Source organism: Frankliniella occidentalis, unplaced genomic scaffold (assembly GCF_000697945.3).
Source record: "Frankliniella occidentalis isolate FOCC.00 unplaced genomic scaffold, Focc_3.1 Scaffold180, whole genome shotgun sequence".
NCBI lineage: Eukaryota > Metazoa > Arthropoda > Insecta > Thysanoptera > Thripidae > Frankliniella > Frankliniella occidentalis.
Window position 1 is genome coordinate 357,542 of NW_026267306.1, and position 16,804 is coordinate 374,345.

General features: G+C 45.2%; 8 protein-coding genes and 1 non-coding gene across 14 annotated transcripts in view; 4 read left to right on the plus strand and 5 right to left on the minus strand.

Annotated features, from left to right (window-relative positions):
- The window catches only part of LOC113207622 (developmentally-regulated GTP-binding protein 2), a 12,751-nt gene extending 10,867 nt beyond the window's left edge, over positions 1-1,884 (minus strand). Inside the window, exons 1-6 of the mRNA XM_026424256.2 lie at positions 1,674-1,884; positions 1,208-1,365; positions 961-1,131; positions 699-842; positions 355-620; positions 56-257 (exon numbers count right to left, since the gene is read on the minus strand). Coding sequence (XP_026280041.1) covers positions 56-257; positions 355-620; positions 699-842; positions 961-1,131; positions 1,208-1,365; positions 1,674-1,737 — 1,005 coding nt within the window. The 5' untranslated portion in view covers positions 1,738-1,884. The remainder of the gene's footprint in view (positions 1-55; positions 258-354; positions 621-698; positions 843-960; positions 1,132-1,207; positions 1,366-1,673) is intronic.
- On the plus strand, positions 1,871-2,902 carry LOC113207627 (protein chibby homolog 1-like). Of its 2 annotated transcripts, XM_026424262.2 has the most exons (4): positions 1,871-1,987; positions 2,197-2,458; positions 2,558-2,673; positions 2,755-2,902. In XM_026424262.2, exons 2-4 carry the CDS (start codon positions 2,281-2,283, stop codon positions 2,845-2,847), a joined length of 387 nt encoding a protein of 128 aa, XP_026280047.1. In that variant the 5' UTR covers positions 1,871-1,987; positions 2,197-2,280; the 3' UTR covers positions 2,848-2,902. The 2 variants fall into 2 exon arrangements, with proteins under 2 accessions (XP_026280047.1, XP_052127910.1); XM_052271950.1 differs by lacking the exon at positions 1,871-1,987 and having other exon boundaries at positions 2,120-2,458.
- Positions 2,903-2,963: 61 nt separating this feature from the next.
- Positions 2,964-5,235, minus strand: LOC113207621 (AP-4 complex accessory subunit Tepsin). Of its 2 annotated transcripts, none has more exons than XM_026424254.2 (9): positions 5,075-5,235; positions 4,918-4,990; positions 4,622-4,713; positions 4,381-4,542; positions 4,129-4,297; positions 3,852-4,043; positions 3,617-3,764; positions 3,427-3,540; positions 2,964-3,330 (listed from the first exon to the last, which is right to left on the minus strand). In XM_026424254.2, exons 1-9 carry the CDS (start codon positions 5,114-5,116, stop codon positions 3,030-3,032), a joined length of 1,293 nt encoding a protein of 430 aa, XP_026280039.1. In that variant the 5' UTR covers positions 5,117-5,235; the 3' UTR covers positions 2,964-3,029. The 2 variants fall into 2 exon arrangements, with proteins under 2 accessions (XP_026280039.1, XP_026280040.1); XM_026424255.2 differs by having other exon boundaries at positions 4,381-4,558; positions 5,075-5,221.
- LOC113207620 (ubiquinone biosynthesis monooxygenase COQ6, mitochondrial) lies at positions 5,220-6,864 on the plus strand. Its single transcript, XM_026424252.2, has one exon. The coding sequence runs from the start codon at positions 5,340-5,342 to the stop codon at positions 6,741-6,743; it is 1,404 nt and encodes a 467-aa protein (XP_026280037.1). The 5' UTR covers positions 5,220-5,339; the 3' UTR covers positions 6,744-6,864.
- A 54-nt stretch (positions 6,865-6,918) lies between these two features.
- LOC113207625 (FUN14 domain-containing protein 1) lies at positions 6,919-9,260 on the minus strand. Of its 3 annotated transcripts, XR_008011655.1 has the most exons (5): positions 9,067-9,109; positions 8,592-8,756; positions 8,317-8,512; positions 8,074-8,223; positions 7,625-7,774 (listed from the first exon to the last, which is right to left on the minus strand). XR_008011655.1 is itself a non-coding variant. In XM_026424259.2 (4 exons), exons 2-4 carry the CDS (start codon positions 8,738-8,740, stop codon positions 7,589-7,591), a joined length of 531 nt encoding a protein of 176 aa, XP_026280044.1. In that variant the 5' UTR covers positions 8,741-8,756; positions 9,108-9,260; the 3' UTR covers positions 6,919-7,588. The 3 variants fall into 3 exon arrangements, 2 of the variants coding, with proteins under 2 accessions (XP_026280044.1, XP_026280046.2); XM_026424259.2 differs by lacking the exon at positions 8,074-8,223 and having other exon boundaries at positions 6,919-7,774; positions 9,108-9,260; XM_026424261.2 differs by lacking the exon at positions 8,074-8,223 and having other exon boundaries at positions 6,919-7,774.
- Positions 9,261-9,503: 243 nt separating this feature from the next.
- On the plus strand, positions 9,504-10,499 carry LOC113207623 (GATA zinc finger domain-containing protein 1). Its single transcript, XM_026424257.2, has 4 exons — positions 9,504-9,804; positions 9,881-9,940; positions 10,030-10,216; positions 10,302-10,499. The coding sequence occupies exons 1-4, from the start codon at positions 9,511-9,513 to the stop codon at positions 10,481-10,483; spliced, it is 723 nt and encodes a 240-aa protein (XP_026280042.1). The 5' UTR covers positions 9,504-9,510; the 3' UTR covers positions 10,484-10,499.
- An 87-nt stretch (positions 10,500-10,586) lies between these two features.
- Positions 10,587-11,873, minus strand: LOC113207624 (peroxiredoxin-5, mitochondrial). The gene is made up of 4 exons (XM_026424258.2): positions 11,659-11,873; positions 11,218-11,352; positions 11,004-11,135; positions 10,587-10,921 (listed from the first exon to the last, which is right to left on the minus strand). Exons 1-4 carry the CDS (start codon positions 11,761-11,763, stop codon positions 10,730-10,732), a joined length of 564 nt encoding a protein of 187 aa, XP_026280043.1. The 5' UTR covers positions 11,764-11,873; the 3' UTR covers positions 10,587-10,729.
- A 416-nt stretch (positions 11,874-12,289) lies between these two features.
- The window catches only part of LOC113207619 (uncharacterized), a 202,979-nt gene continuing 198,464 nt past the window's right edge, over positions 12,290-16,804 (plus strand). Inside the window, exons 1-4 of one of the 2 annotated variants that reach the window (XM_026424250.2) lie at positions 12,290-12,628; positions 14,707-15,941; positions 16,044-16,067; positions 16,598-16,762. In XM_026424250.2, the coding sequence (XP_026280035.2) occupies positions 12,589-12,628; positions 14,707-15,941; positions 16,044-16,067; positions 16,598-16,762 (1,464 nt within the window). In that variant the 5' untranslated portion in view covers positions 12,290-12,588. The remainder of the gene's footprint in view (positions 12,629-14,706; positions 15,942-16,043; positions 16,068-16,597; positions 16,763-16,804) is intronic. The other variant, XM_026424251.2, reaches the window with a different exon arrangement.
- On the minus strand, positions 16,126-16,198 carry Trnav-cac (transfer RNA valine (anticodon CAC)). The gene has a single exon. It is a non-coding gene; the product is annotated as a tRNA-Val (tRNA).

The window sequence follows — 16,804 nt, forward strand, 5'->3', positions numbered from 1 at the left end:
AAAAGCTTTAGAATAAAACAGTACATATGTACATATATAAATTGAGGCAACTTACCCAAACCAGACCATACTTAAATGCATCTGCCAGGGTTCTGTGAATAGCATGGCAAACATGCTCAACAGTAACACCTCGACGCAAGATAAGGCAGTCATCAAAGTCTGGTGGCTGTCCGGGTTTCTTGGTGTAAACTCTGATCAGAGCCAATTCCTCCCAAAGCTGATCAAGGAGGCCATCCAAATTCAGTTTCAAATTACAACTGTAAAAGTAGAAAGATTTAATGCACAAAGTAATTTTGTTTTGTTAAAGAAAATAGAAATATGACACCTCATACATAATTCATGTTGCACACTTACCTAACAACTACACTGTTGGGCTGCCTTGCAATTCTGTCAACTTCTTCAATTGAAATTTGATCAATCTTATTGTAACAATACAAGCAAGGTAAGTAAACACGGTTGTCAGAAATAACATCAATTAGATCTTCTGCACCACAGTCCTCCCTAAACAACACCTGGGCATTAAAAATTTTATACTCGTGAAGAATCATTTGCACCATTTTTTCATCAATCTTTGTCAGTGGGCAGGTTGAGTTGAAAGCTATACCACCTCCTTTCTTGATCTGAAATTAAATATAATGCACTCTCAGATACACATCATTAGGGAGACAAACATAAAAATGAGGGGACTTAAAACAAACCTTAAAGTAAATATTGGGTCTTCTTTTATTGAGTCGAATGCCAACAGATTCCAGTTCCTTTTCTAACAATGAACGATGAACATCTTTCTTTGTTGCATCTAACATCATCAGCACTAAATCAGCAGTGCGAGCAACAGCTATTACCTGAAGTAAAACAGATAGTGATATGGTAAGTCAACAAGAAGCTATATGTTTGGAGAGCAGTCTTGTGCTGCTGAGTTCAGAAAATAACTCAACATGAAATTAAGAACATCTAATTTACCTGTCTACCTCTTCCTTTTCCTTGAGCAGCACCTTCAATGATACCAGGCAAGTCAAGAAGCTGAATATTTGCACCCTTGTATTGGATGACTCCAGGAATACATGTTAAAGTTGTAAATTCATACGACGCTGCTTCACTCTCTGTGTGAGTGAGAGTGCTCAACAACGTAGACTGCAGGAAAATAGATCAAAATTTACCAAAACTCTGGTTTTTGAAATAACTTATGGTTTGAAAAAGATAACATTACCTTGCCGACGGATGGAAATCCAATTAAAGCAACTCTGGCATCTCCAGATTTTAAGACATCAAAGCCTTCCCCCTTTTCGGCTTTTTTGGAAGGCTCAAGGAGCTGAGACCGGTACTTTGCTAGTTTGGCTTTAAGAAGACCCAGATGGTATTCAGTAGCTGTAAAAAAAGTAAAATAAATACAGTGAGTAAAATCACATTTATGCATAGCATAGCAAGTAAAACAGAATTTTTTATTTCCTTGATTGATTGTTCACTACTCAACTGTGAGTGCAGCAAAAAATCTTTCGACAACTGTCAGCATGAGAACATACAATGACTGTGATATGGTAGAACACAGAGCTTAGTTGCCTCATGATTGAAATTAATTGAAATCATGACTCAAAGATTATTTTATTTTATTTTCAAAGAAATTTAGTCTGCTGGTCCAAGAATATATCCATGCAACAGATACATAACCCAAGTACCTTTGTTTTTCTGAGTCCGAGCGATTTCCTTCTCAATCTCAGAGATTTTCTCTAGGATACCCATTTTAACTTAAATTCAAGGGTCCCAGGATATCACACGGTCAAAGAGGTCGAAAGCGAAATAACAGAAATTGTTCAACATTTGCTAAATCAACAACCAGACCAGAACACCGCACCGCACTGCTGGCGCTGGCAACGGCAGTTCTCCCGCATGTACGATTGGTTGGACACCTGCCACAGCAGCCAACAGTAGAACACGGAAACACAGCTGAACTTTGACTGAATTCAAAATGATCTTTGCTTAATCAAATAATGTGAGTAAGGATTTTCGTTTTCAAAACCATGTGTATCAAATTAAAAATTCTACAAGTGTGTATGTAAGGCAAAATCACTTGGTTTTCCCATCTAGCCAACTGAATTATTTTGTAAATAATCTCAGGGCAGATCCCAACGAAAAGTGACAAATCCAGCAACCATCGTGGAATTCCTTTCCCTTATTTCTTTTTGTAACTGGATGTTCTAGCTCTAGCTTGAAGACCATTGTAATTTTTCGACGTAGAAAAAGGAGACTGGTACCTGATCTTGGCTTTCTTGCAAGCATCTAGCAATGCCACTTTTCACAAACAAATTTTCTCCTAAAAAAATACCCGGGCGCAAGACAGATCCAAACTTGTCAAGGGCTGTTGATCCTTCAGATTCCCAAGAATTTGGAACAGATATAGGTCCCATTAAATTACGTCTTGGAGATCAGGAAGCAGTTTTTGACAATGGTCAATGGATACCTGGTAAGTTGTCGCATCCACTTTCAAGAAAATTTCAATGTATCTAATTTGATTTCCATGCTCAATTTTAAAACTAATTCTGGCATTGTAATTATGTTTTAGAGACTGGGCCTGTCAGTGGAAAGCATAAGGAAAACGAAAAACTTCGCCAAGCTATTAAACGGCTTGAGGATGAAAACAGCATGCTTAAGTTGAGAGCTGAAATTCTTTTGGACATGGTATTAATACACACAATAATTTGTTTTGAAAAAAACAATTTAAAACTACTCAAATTATTCATTTGATTTTTGCCTTGACAGCTCACTCAAACAACAGCTGAATCCCATCTACAACTGAAAGAAATCAATAAGCTCAAGTCCTCTGGTAGTAAGACTTCAAATTTTAAGCGATAAAAGAATATAGTAATTTTAATTCACAAGAATTCTTAGATTCTTAAGATAATGGGACCATTGCTTTATAAAAATCAATAACCACACTACCTATAGCTTTAAAAATAAACAAACAGAGATAAAAGAAAATGTGTTACATTTATTCATGTACGGTACAAACAACTCACACAAATAGTTTCCAAATATTAGCTTGTTATTTGAGAGGTTGTTGAACTGTTTCCAAGAGTTTCATTTTTACTGTACATAATTGATAACTTTTTTGCCTTGGATTTGCAAGCAGCTGGCAGATTAGAGTCCTTTTCTATTTCAGCAAGCATCTCTTGAACATCTTTAGCAAGTCCCTGCTGAATTGTATAATCATGATGATACAACCACTCCCACAATAACAGAATTCTTAATGTACCATCAGTAAGTGAACTTTTTTGGAGGTCAGAATAAACTTTAGGTATAGTTGATACTAATTGTAGGTAACCAGCAGTTGTACACCTGTGAAACGAGAAAAAGTTATTATAATTATTAAACCTCTGATAAAAACCTGTTCAATGCAGTACTGATTCTTTTTTAATGGTGAAAGAAACTAACTTGGCACATATTTCATCTAGTTCATCTATGGATGGCAGACCTGCTCTCTTACTGAACTGTGTGATTTCTTTAAGCACTGTAAAGTGTGAGTCATCTACCTGTGAATTTTCGTTTCTGTTGGGACAGAGAAAAGCATTAGTGACAATATGTGGAACACATTTAAGTCAGAGGATCTATTGTTGTATCTTACAAGTCTTGGAAACTATTAGAAGCATCAAGATGCATGCTAACAGCGGCAACTTCTGATGAGTAATCCGGTAATGTTTGAGATCGGAGTTCTTCCTCATGTTCGTCTTCATCAGATTCCCAACCCCCACCCGCCTTGCCCGGAACGTGATCTAAACAAACAAAAGTTTTAGAGAAAAAAACAAACAGAAGGTTCTATATTTACCTTATTTCTTCATGTATTAAATAATAATATGTACTTTTTATGAATGGTGCTTTAGTTGTAGGAATTGGAGCAGTAAAAACTGGATCTACTAGTGTTCCTGCGACAGCAACAGGCTGATAATCGCCAGGAGAACTGTGCAAAGCAGCTCTAATAACTTCACTAGTTTGTTCATCTGTTGGATGAATGAGGCGTCCAAAGTAGTCTAGCATCTTGTTTGCAACAGTCCCTAAAGCAGCCAAATAAGAAAAAAAATCAGTGAACAATATTTAAGTTTTTGTATATCTTGTTTCTTTAAAAAGAATTATGACTACCCTCTCTCTCCTTGATACTGTTTCCAAAGCCTTCATATTTTCCTCCCCCTCTAGCCGTGGATCCCATACCGCCCATGAAAACAGGCGAAGGTTCTCCTGTTTCTAATCCATTTGCTCCATTTTCCTCCTCTTTCATAGCTTCTGAATTGAAAAGAAGTTCCAAAGTGTCCTGTAACATAATAGATAAAGCAAAATTAGCATGCTGTGTGTCAACGGTCTTTTCAAAAAGTTAAAATCTGGAAGGAAACTAACTTGAGCTAACTTCTGCACATCCTTGTACTGGGTATTCCCCATCAATGGATCAGCAGGACCACTATGAAGAACAGCATTCTTGATTGAACCATCATTTAAACGGAGCTGTTGCCTGAAGCTCACATGACCAGTGCCAATGACATAGATGATGATCTTTAAAACCTGTAAAAGAAAATTACTTCAAGAAAATAATGTTGCACTTCTGAGACGGACATCGTTTTCAAGAATAGAAAAAGGCTACCTTGATTTTAACAGGCGTTGTGGATTTGTTAAGTCTATGAATAAGATAATCAACAAGTTGGTTACTAGATGATGTAGATTGGAATGTGATTTCTAAGCAGTGTTAAGGATTCAAACAAAAATACAAATTTTCTTACTAGGCTTCAATTTCAGCTTTTACAGCTGAAAATCAATTGAAAATTAATAATTGTATTTGAAAAAATTAAAAATCATCCACAATGGCAATTGTTGTCAAAAGTTGGTATAGCACTGGCAAACATCACTAATCACTAATTCCGTAATTTCGACAAAGGATACTTGTAATTTCATCAAGCAGGTAGCCTGAAGTGGGTTCTCCATCATCAGCAGTAGCTTGAGTCAATCTTGGAAGCTGCAAAATTAAAGCAGAAAATATGTTGACACGTAAAATTAAAACTTTACAGCGCTTTTAACAATGCAGGGCCAGAATACATACATAGTTGACAAAAGAGGCTTTCCCTGCTAATTGAGAAAACATCCTTTCTCAGAACTGGAATTGGTTAATTCCTGAGATGGATAAAAGTTTCTTTTCTGCTTTGTTTTTGTTGTTGTTGGTTGTTACTTGTTCATAGTTGAAGTTGAAATTCAACTACTCTGGTATTCGAAAGGGAGAAACGAGACTACAAAATGAGAAATTTATTAACCTCTCCACTGACAGATTGCATAAGGAAGAAGCAGAAGACGTTAGAAAAGTTCGAAACATGGCTCATGTGAGTTCATTGTTATTCTCACCGGTAGCAAACAACATCTCGAAAAAATTGATTTTATCAAACGCAGCCCCTGCTATTAGTTCTAACCTCATTCAACGATGTTATCTCTCCTCTGCTGGAAGTCACAATTACGACATCATCATTGCTGGAGGAGGGTTAGTCGGCACAGCTATGGCTTGTGCCTTGGGCTGCTCTAAAATACTGTCAGAGAAAAAAATATTGTTGCTGGAAGGGGCACCACCCAAACCCATCACCCTTAAAGATACTTATAGCAACAGAGTTTCAGCAATAAACAATTCGTCTGTTGGACTTTTTCAAGATATACAAGTATGGGATGACATCAAGGGTCATCGAGTTCAAGAAGTTAGAAAAATGCAAATTTGGGATGCTTCATCACCTTCACTCATAACGTTTAGTGACGAAGATCTGTCTAAGCCAGTAGCCTACATTATAGAGAATGATCTCATGCAGTGGGCTTTAACAAAACGACTGGGTGATATTCCAAACAGCTCTGTGAGATATAGTTCTAAGATCAAAGATTATGTTCTGCCTAAGTCTTCTAGCTCAGATGTACCCCTGGTTATTCTTGAGAATGATGAAAAACTTACCTGTAATCTACTGATTGGAGCAGATGGAGTTAATTCAAAGGTTCGCTCTAAAATGGTTACATCAGTCCAAAGAACAGATTATAATCAAATGGGAGTCGTGGCAACACTTAGTATCTCTGACTCCACTAATAATATAGTTGCATGGCAGAGATTTCTCCCAGATGGAGTAATTGCTCTACTTCCTTTATCGGAATCAACTAGCTCTCTGGTGTGGTCAACATCTGTAGAAAAAGCAAAATCCCTTGTCAATCTCCCTGAGGAGTCTTTTGTTGATGCTGTAAATGATGCTTTACTGAAAGAGTATCCATCTAACCCATTTGTAGAGTCTCTTCTTAAAAATCTAAACCTTGCTGCTAGTGTAGATTGTCAGATTCCCCCGAGTATTAAAGATGTACAGCCCAACAGCAGAGCCGCATTTCCCTTAGGGTCAACCAGTGTGTCGCGGTATGTGAACAGTTGTGTGGCCCTAATTGGTGATGCTGCACATCGAGTGCATCCTCTAGCAGGACAAGGTGTCAATATTGGTTTTGGTGATGTCGACTGCCTAGCTCACCAACTAGAGAATGCAGTGTATCAAGGTTACCAACTTGGAAGAGGTCATCATCTAAAGATCTATCAGTCAGAAAGGCTCAAGAATACCTTGCCAAAAATGAAAGCTATTCATTACTTGCACTCTCTCTACCAGTCATCATTTACCCCCATTGTAGCTTTGAGAAGTGTAGGACTGTCATTAGTTCACTCTATGCCATTTGTGAAGAAAGAACTCATCAAAAGAGCAAATCTCTAGACCCCACTCAACTGTTGTAAAGTCCTGTAAATTGTTTTGTTTTAAAAACATTGATATTATATCCTTGCAAACACTTTTGTTTACGTATTCTGTTTTGAATTATATTTACCTATATAAATAAGTAGACCCTTTCTTTATTTCAATTTGTAGCACACAGAAAGTTAAAAAGGCGAAGTGAAGTAGATTGGCTTTTAATGCATTTTAATCTAACACATAAACATAAGATTGTTCGACTAGGTAATTTACAGCAAATGATTTTTATGTTAAAATTAAAAGCAAAGCAAAATCATAACTAATATAAGTTGGTCCTTCTTTTACAGTGCTAATTAAATATTGCTGAATACAAATAAGACAACATAGTATAGAGCAAAAAATTAATATTACACAGCACTAATGGAAAACTATTGTAACATATGAAAAGTAACTGTAATCATCAACCAAGAATGTGACAACTATTCAATGCATAAACAAAGCATAAAGAATAGAAGGGAAGGATTCAAATTATATGCTAACAGTGTCATGTAAGCTACACATTGCCACACAACTGGGAAAACAATACCTTCCCAAAGAGAAGTAACTTATCACATGAGGTATAACTAAATATATTAAGGTAGAAGGATAGATTAAGAAAAAGGTAGTCAAAGGCTTCTGTAGCCATAGGTATGCCATATAAAAGAGCCTCAAGACTGTGCTCTAAGAAACAAATGCAAACAACTCTCACATAAATACATTACAATTAAAAAGATATTTTTAAAGGGAAAATACTGAGGCTGCAAACCTTATCACCACACAAGGGAAACAAGAGAAAAAAAAAGTCTTGCTCGATATGAATGGAAGAAAGACAACTAACGGTGGACAACGAGAGAAAGAGCAAGGCCAACAAAGAAACCAGCATGGAAAATATGAGTAGAAGTTAATTCAAATGAGCCATCTTCCTTGGTCATAGCATTCCACCAACGGCGAGCTTTCCGCTTGTTACTGCGTAGGGATTCTTCTGCCTTATCCAGCTTTCGGTCCACAAATCTTTCCATCTGTAAGCAAATAGAAAGAACAGCATTAAAATTATTACTATATGACAAATTGTTTCAAATAGATAACAACAACAAAAAACTCTAGATTTTTATCAAGAATGGTTGCAGGTTGCAAATAATTTGATGCTGTTAAAATTGTTTCAGAACAGAGAAAAATTTGCAATATGTACTCCCAGGATAAGAGAAGTCAAGTTAGAAGTCCACAACTCCACATCTACATTTGCTCAATTTCATTTGAAAATAAATCAGAGTTTCTGAGAGTATCATAAGGCATCTGAGAGCAGATCTAAAAATCTTACCTAAGCTTAAACTACATTCAACTAAAGGCCATCAATTGGTGAGGTTGAGCATCACAAACAACAGACTTTTTACGAAGTTGCCACACCAATCAGAAAGCCTCCAGCAAAGCCAGCAGCCAGGTAAGAATTCTTGGATGCATACTCCTTTACCTAAGAACATACATTTAAATAAAGATCCAAACTAACACAATAAAAGAAAAGAATGGTTAGTGACAATATCTATAGATGTCAAAGGTTAGATACCTTGTCCATGAAACCTGGTCCCTTTCCAGTGGCTTCTTTTTCAATCTTGTCTGAAGCCTTATCCACTTGACGACAAACTTTGTCCCAGTTGATGTTGATGTAGCCTTTATGAGCAGCTAGTTGAAGAAGAAGAATACCACCCCCAGCAGCTACAGCAGCAACTTTGCCAACTTTCATTGCAATGTAACCTGTGCACCTAGAAATTCATTGAAATTAAATAATTTGTTGATACGTCAATTGATAGTTTAAATGTATTCTTAATCAAACTAATATACCATCCAGATGCAGTGCCAATCGCAATTTGATGAGTAGCCGGTGCTTTACCGACATCTTTCACGATTTTGTCGATGATGCCCTTTGCTTCTTTCTTGACATCATCTACACTTATCTCATCTTCAGCAGGTTTGCTTCTAGGGATCGGCATTTTCAAGCCTTTAAGTCTGAAATTCAAAGGGGCAAAAATGAATAATTGAATTAGGCTTGTAGTGACTCATGACATGCATGCCTTTCAGGTTCTAGGATTCTGATATCAGCCATTGGTCTCCTCTGTGCATAACATCATCAACATTTATAGAGATTTTTGATGGCCATCAAGGCTGTTGAAAATGTACAGCACAAAGGGAAGGTAAAATGATTGCATCAGTAATACAGACTTGTGGAGATGGATCAACGTGAAAGAATAGCAACACGGAGAGGGTCGAATGACCTTACGTTCGCGTGAAATTAAAATCACTGAACAATCAGTCTTACATGCTAAAAACATATATGCAAGAAACAAGACTCAACATTACCTTTTCACGAGATTCTTCAGCTGGCTTTATGCTTCGGAAGCCTGGGCGTGCGTTATTTGCAGACAATAACAAAAGACAAGTGACAGTTGGATGTGTACTGCATATAAAGGCATCACGCTTATACGCAGGGAAGAGAAGAGGGGGCTCCAATCTTTGTCAACGGGCAAGCAGAATTATTTATCCGTGTGTTTTAAACTTTTAAATTCGTTTGTAATAGTGTGTATTTTTACCAATCTGAAGTTATGTCATGTCCATGCGTTTAAGGAAGTTTAGCCATGGCTGTCACGTAGACGTTATGAATGGTTTTAGTCTTCTTTTAAACTCTTGAGGTTGTGTTGTGTGTGTAATTTGAGCCAGTTTCAAGTGGTTTCAAGTGACATTGGCTCGGTTTTCTCCTTTAAAAATGCCTTTCGGTCTAAAACCAAAATGTTTCCAATGTCAAAAAACGGACTCTTTTATGTGGAGGAAAACGGAGGATGGTTTTATTTGCAATGAATGTGTGGAACAGCAGCGAAATGGTAAACTGAGAAGCAGCCGTGATCAAGCATCAAGTAGATCATCAGTTGACAATGACCCTAAAAATGCAAGAAAAAGTACCCGTACTACCAGAAATTATAAGACTAGATTGAATCCATTTGCCTTACCTAAACCGTACTCTCCCAAAGGCAAGGGTCGAAGAATAATCTTCAAAAAAACTGTAAGCCCAAAGCAACCTAGCCTTGTATCGAATGTTTTCCAACCTTATTTTTTATTTGTAAATTCTCTTTTGGCAGCCTCAGAAAGCTCCAGGAGCTGTAACATCACCCGTCACAAGCAATTATGTTTTTCACAAGGTAATGTTTTGTTTTTAGTTCACTTGCTTTAGTTGTGATAGTTATTACTTTTTTAACCACACATTTCTTTGTTCCACTTTGATTATCAGGGCAGCTATATCCAAGTTGGCGACATTGTTTCTCTTCAAGATGTGGATGGTGGCATTTATTATGCTCAAATACGTGGTCTGCTGACTGATCAGTATTGTGAAAAGAGTGCAGTCATTACATGGCTGATCCCCACCACTGCCAGTCCTGATCCTGATGATGGCTTTGACCCCGCATCTTATGTTATTGGTGAGGTTCTACAAATTCAATATACTTTTTACTGAGCATTTCTAAGGGTCCAGTATTCAATAATTACCCATTTTGCTTGATTTAGGGCCTGATGAAGATATTCCACGAAAATTAGAATGCATGGAGTTTGTTATGCACGCGCCATCAGACTATTATAAAGCTCGTAATACACCGTATCCCCCAACAAATCCTCCTGAGACCAAGAACTCCTTCATTTGGATGAGATTAAGCTTGAAGCCACCTAAGCCAAGCAGCAAGACTGAATAAATTTATAGAATGTTAATTCGTTATCATTTTTGGTCTTCCTTTTTCAGCATACTGGTAGAAGGTAAATTAGGTAAGAGGAAAAATATTTTAGAACAATTACAAATTATACTATTGGAGAGCCATCTATTTCAGATGCACATTACAGGAGTGACAGGTGTTCCAAGCGAACATGTAGTTAAAATCAGTTTGTGATGAGGAATTGAACATTTAAAAGGCTCCTAGAAATATAAAGAAACTTCCAACCATCTATAGAGCAAGATTGTTGGCCAGGGAGCAGGAAAGACCAGTGCCATCAGGTTCAACATTCAAAGTTTTAACCACACCTGATTCAACAATCATAGAGAACCTCTTGGACCTGACGCCACCTAGGGGAGGGAGATCTTGATCAAGACCCAATTCCTTGGTAAGCTGGGCACTGGGATCGGCCAACATGCGAACCTATAATAGACATGAAAGGTAGAGTAAATTCAACTTCAATTAATGAACACACAGCAAGTGGTTTAATCGTGAAAATGCTGACCTTTCCGTCCGTTTTATGAGCCTGTCCCCATGCATCCATAACAAATGCATCATTCACAGAAATGCAAACAATTTCGCTCACACCCTGGGATTTGAATTTATCAGCATCAGCAATATAGCCGGGTAGATGAGTCTGGAAACCGAACATAATTATATGTCAGGATAAAATTCATCAAGTTAAATGTAATTGATGTAGTACCAATGATCACAATTACCTTTGAGCATCCTGGTGTAAAAGCTCCAGGAACTCCAAAGACAACAACTTTTTTCCCCTCGCAAAGTGATGCAAAGTTCACTTTATTTGCTGGGGTTTTCTCATAGAGATCTACACTTGGAACCTTATCTCCAACCTAGAGGACAAAATGAAATTTAAACACCATTTAGTGAGTACCTCAAATGTGGACTTTTATGAAAGTTCCTTGAAAGAGACTTCAACAAGGGTACAGAGTACACATACTGTGCAAAGAATACTTAAATGGGAATTAAATCCCTTCTAAGTGCACAACAGACAGGAATATTCGGCACCGACTACTGGTCCTCTGTTACGGCGTGGTGTATCACGCCACGGGTAACATGTATTATCGCACCAGTTTCGTTAATCAATGCTCATTGAACTCGCCGCCTCGCTCTAACCTGGTGGGGCCGTCGATACTCACTTTGACAGGCATGTTGAGAGATGTGGAGGAATGTAACGAGCGGGCACAAACGTTGAGAGCGTTCCGGCCGATGGACGAACGGAATGCGGTCTGAATCGATTGCATTGGCGAGGCGTATGTTTAATGCACGGCACGGCGGACAGGGTGCTCTCCTGTCTTGTCTTTAACTTCCAGTACGACCTTGACCGTCCCGCCCTCTCGTAAAATGCCTTGCTTTTCTTTGTTTTTTCCTCGCTTCAATATATTCCGGTGATTTTCCTTATTTCGTGTCAACGTGCATTTCTCATAGGTTTGGCGGTAGCCTCACTTGCGCCCCTAACTCTAAGAGCACGCCGGAAACGCGGCGATCGCGCGAGATTTTAAATTTCCTCGCTGTACCGCGCGCGAGGATCCCGCGGGTCGGGGCACGGTGTTATTGCCACCGCACGCGAGCACAACGCTCTTGATTCTCGTCGCACCCCGTTCGTCTGGTGGTACTCAACCCGGGCCTCCCGAGCCCAACCGCGCGTTCAGAGTACTTTGGCCGCTCGCCACGCTCCGCCGACCATCCTGCCGCGGGGGTGAGTCTCTCTAGCCTCCCTCCTCCCCCGCGGAGCCGGCGGCGACGGCGCCTTTCGCGCGGAGCAGAGCTAGCAGAGCGGTATCGACCCGCCACGCCGCGCCACCCCCGCGGCGCGGTAGTGCGGCGGCGAATGCCGGTCCGGACCGGCAGGACCAAAACAGAAGTGCAAGTCGTGTCGTGCTCGCCGTGCCTCACGTCACGACTGAACGCGTGTGCTCCGCGAGCTCGGCGTGCTCTATACGTGCTCCGCGCGCGCGAGGGGCCGACGCGGCCAGGGCCGACGCGACCGACACTCTGGCCACGGCACGCTCGTGCGTGTCGACGCGGGGTGCAGCTGCGCCGGCAGCTGCAGGTGGTGCGGGGACGAGATGGCCGACAGCGAGAACGACAGCGAGAAGGATGCTGATGGTGAGTTTGGCGTGTTGTTGCAATACGCCAGTTGAGGCCCGAGTTGATTTGTCTTTGTTCGCTGTCATTTGGTTGAATTGATCGGCTTAATTAGCGCAGCTGTTCTTGGGGGAACGTGGTCGAGGCTACATGGCAAGTAGAGCAGTTTCGTAGCGGTCAGGCGGTGCCAGTAGTTACTATACAGGGTGGCTCGGACCATGTCGTAGTTATATTGTGCCGTGTGCAGGCGTGTGGTCGGGTTGCCTACTCGCAGTCGCACGGGAGCATAAGGCGCCGTGGTCAGAGACGGTAGGCGAGCCGGGCTCGCACGTGCGGCATGCGGTACAGTACAGCTACGAAATTGTCTGGAGTATGCACGGGCCACCCTGAGTTTGAAGGAAGGATCGTGAAATGGGATTGCGCGGTTGCGCTGCTGTGGTTGTGACATTATGCGTGCTCGCCACGCTGCCGCACGCGTGTCACAGGCAAAGGGTCTGCTAAAACAACCCCCCGGCCCGGCCTGCGCTCCTCGCCTCGAGATGGAAATAATGTGGGGTGGTTGTGCAAGGGGGTCGTTGCAGTCGTGAGTCTTGCGCAAAGCTCAGCAGTTGCAGCAGCACAGCGCAGCAACAACAAGGGGCTCCTCCTCCTCTCCCTCCCCTCCGGCCCGCCCATCACCACCCCATGCCCATGCGGCAGAGCGGAGCGGCTCACCCTTTGTCCCCGGGGAGTCACGTCTCCACGCCCTCCAGTGAATGGCCAGGGCCGATGACTGCAGAGGGCGTTTAGCAGCTCTCTGCCTCGGCTCTGCTGTATGAACGCGTGTGGACTGCTCCGGACCCGGGGGCTGGGGCTGCGAATGGCCTCTGCTGTCTCCCTCTCTCTCTGTCGCCCCCTTTTTGTCGCGACTCGAAGAGTGGGAGGGACAGAGAGCGAAAATATAGAGTATTACGCCATGCGATCGATAGGGCAATAGCCTGTGGACCTCATCCCATCCCTCTCCCGCCCTCCTCCTCCTCCCTCTCCAGAGCCGTCCCGCCGCCCCGCGCCGTCCGGCGGCGCTCCGGCGGCGCTCCAGCGGCGCTCCAACATCCCCGCAGAGATCACAGAACACACGGCCCCCACAAGGAGGGAAAGGGGTGGGGGGAGGGGATATCGACAACGTTGGACCTCGCCGTGGTTGCCCCCTCGCACCTGGGGGGAGAACTTGGTTATTTCAATTATTCATTGCCCCACCGGCGTGAGCCCTGCACAGGTTTAACCCCGAGGATCAAGCAAGGATGTACTTTCTAGCGACATCTCAGAGATAGATTTCGGACACCACTTTATTGTTATTGGGCCAATAAAGCTCCCCGGACTCATAAAGAATGACGAAATGAAATCACACCACGCTCCCCGCTTAGGTTCTTCGGTAACCCCTGCCTTTTGATCAAATAGTTTCCAGAATTAGCTTTGTTGGTACGACCCAAACACGAGGTCTTTGAGCGCTGATCACTGACCACCACCACCACCCCCGCACGCGCCGAAGCTGTGTGTTTGCGCGAGAGCAACTATTGACTCCGGCGGCAGCGAGGCCGGCGCGGCTGCGTGTGCGTGTGCTCGTGACCCAGGAAGCTGATGGCTCCCTAGTCTCAATGAAACGCGTGGTGTGGCGCCGTGGCGGGGCGGGGCGCGGCGCAGCGGGGTAGCGAAGGGCCGCGCGGGGGAGGAGGAGGCGCACCCCTTGGTATATATCGCCGCGTTGCCACGTTGTTGAAGCTCCCCCGCCCCCGCCGCCGCATGCACCGCTGATGTCCAACCAACCCTCCTCGCCGCCACACTTTATTGCCTCGCTCACCGCCTGCCGTCGGCCGAGTGGGGCAAATATTTAAAAAGGCCTGTGGTGGCGGTGAGTCCGGTACGGCAGCCGGCACCACGATGACCTCAGGTCACCCCCCGGCGCGGCGGGGGGTTGAACTCGCGACGCTCCCGGTCAGAGCTGGGTTTTTAGTAGCGTTCCGCACGGATTGTCCGGTTGAGGGTTTTTAGGCCAACAGCAGACCTCTTTTCTTCCGACCCACCGACGATTTACCTTGAAGTTTGTTTGTTTGTTCGTCCAGGAATGCGCCTCTCCTGGCCGAGTGTGTACCTACCCGGCGCGCCCAGTCTGCTGGGGGAAGAGAGCCCCCCCGGGGCCGCGGCCAGCCCCGCCGGCCACGCCCCGCAAGGGCAGCAGCGGGCGCAGCGCCCCGCAGACAGCGCGACCACTCCCAAGCCAGTGTCCACCCCGGTGCCGGCGAAACGGACGCCCGCCCCCGCGACGGAAAAGTGCCCCGGACCACCGACACCCGCGCGTCGGGCGCGCCCGCCTCCCGCACCCGCGGCGACCTCGGCGACGGCGACGGAGCCCGAGTACGTGACGGAGGCGCGGCAGTGGCTCATGGAGACGGACATTGACGCCCAGTGGCGCCGGATGTGGCAGCCGGCACCCCTCGAGACGGACCTTGACGCGGTGCTGGCAGGGCCCGGGAGCGTGGCGCCGCCCCCGCGGTCCAGCACGCTGCCCCCGCCCACGCGCCGCCAGCTGAGGGTGTTCCTGGAGACCGACCTAGACGCAGCGGGGCCGCCGCAGCCACCCCTGCGCCAGCAGCCCGCGTCCTTCGGACTCGCCGCCCGCACCTGCTCGTCCAAGGAGACGGACATTGACCTGGCGCCGACGCCCAGCCCCAGCCCGCGGATGTTCCGCACCCTGCCGCGCACGCGGTTCGTCCGGGAGACGGACGTGGATGAGGCCATGGGCTTCACCAGGCGCGCGCCCGAGTCCTCGGTCGACACCGTCTGCTCCGAGGGACCCACGCCGTCGCGCCGGACGGTGGCGGGCACGTTGCCGGTCGACAGCGACGCGACGGCCGCGCTCAGGAGCTCCACCGAGAGGACCTTCACGGAGACGGACCTCGACGACGACCCCATCCGCCCCCCGGCGCCGCCCCGCGCCTTCACCTACGCCCCCGCCGCCCCCGCGCCGATGCCGGTGCCGCCGCGGCCCCTCCTCAGGCCCGAGCTCATACTCAGGCCGCCGCAGCCATCGCGGCCCTCCGACCTGCTCGTGCCGCCCCTGGGGCTGCTGGGGCCGTCCACCTCCCACATGGGCAGCGGCACCATGAGCGGGCTGGGCAGCGGGCTGGGGAGCGGGTTAGGTAGCGGCCTCGGAGGGAGCGGACTGGGGTTGGGCAGCGCCAGCGCCAGCGGCCTGGGTAGCGGCCTCGGCCTCGGCGGGGGGGTGTTCACCCTCAACCCCAGCATGCTGGACTCCGACGTGGACGAGTCGGAGCTGAGAAGGGTGCTGCTAAACGACGTGAGTATACGTACTTTCCTGCCTGTGCCTGACTCCTTGCCCATAACCTTAGGTTTAAATGTAACACTTTCTTAACTTGGTGCGTTCCTTCTCGTGTTTCAGAAATGGAGACAGCTCTTTGACAAGGTAATTTGACTTTAGCCCGCACTCATCCACTCTTCACTGAGGGGGAAAAAAAAGTTAGTGTTTCCGCCCGGGATCGAACCGGGGACCTTGTGCGTGTGAAGCACACGTGATAACCACTACACTACGGAAACTGGGATGAGGAGTAGCGCCGCCATGACAGTACACAAGGGAAGACCTCTCCCTCTCCTCGGCCTAAGGTCTTCGTCGCGCGGGGTATACGCGCGCACCGGCCACCGCGCGTTGGCGCTCGAGTTCACTCGTTCGACGACAGGTCGCGCTCCGAGCCGCATTGGGTGTGGTGTAGCTGGTGGTGGGGTAGGGAAGGCGATGAGGGAAGGTCTCTCACCTCAGCTTTGGCTTTGATTTCAAATTACTGTTAAAATTAGCAAGATAAGAAAGAAAACAATAATTATTTTTTGCAATGCCAATCACGGAATATATTGGATGCTGGATGGTGGAGCGATCATTTTCACTCTTGTCGTAAGCAAAGTGTCTTACGAACAACCCCCATCTTTTCCTTGCCCTTACAGTACGACCCGGAAGGCTTTGGCGAGATCCCTTGGGAAGACTTCGAGAAAGTGCTTCACGATCACGAGTTCTGCCTGGTGGTGCCGGCGAACAAGAGGCTCATCCTGGCGGAGAAGGCGGCGGAGCGCAAGACCACGGCCATCACATTCCAGGACTTCGTCAACGTGGTGAGTGCAATGATTACGGGGGGGATGGTGGAAAAGGACTGG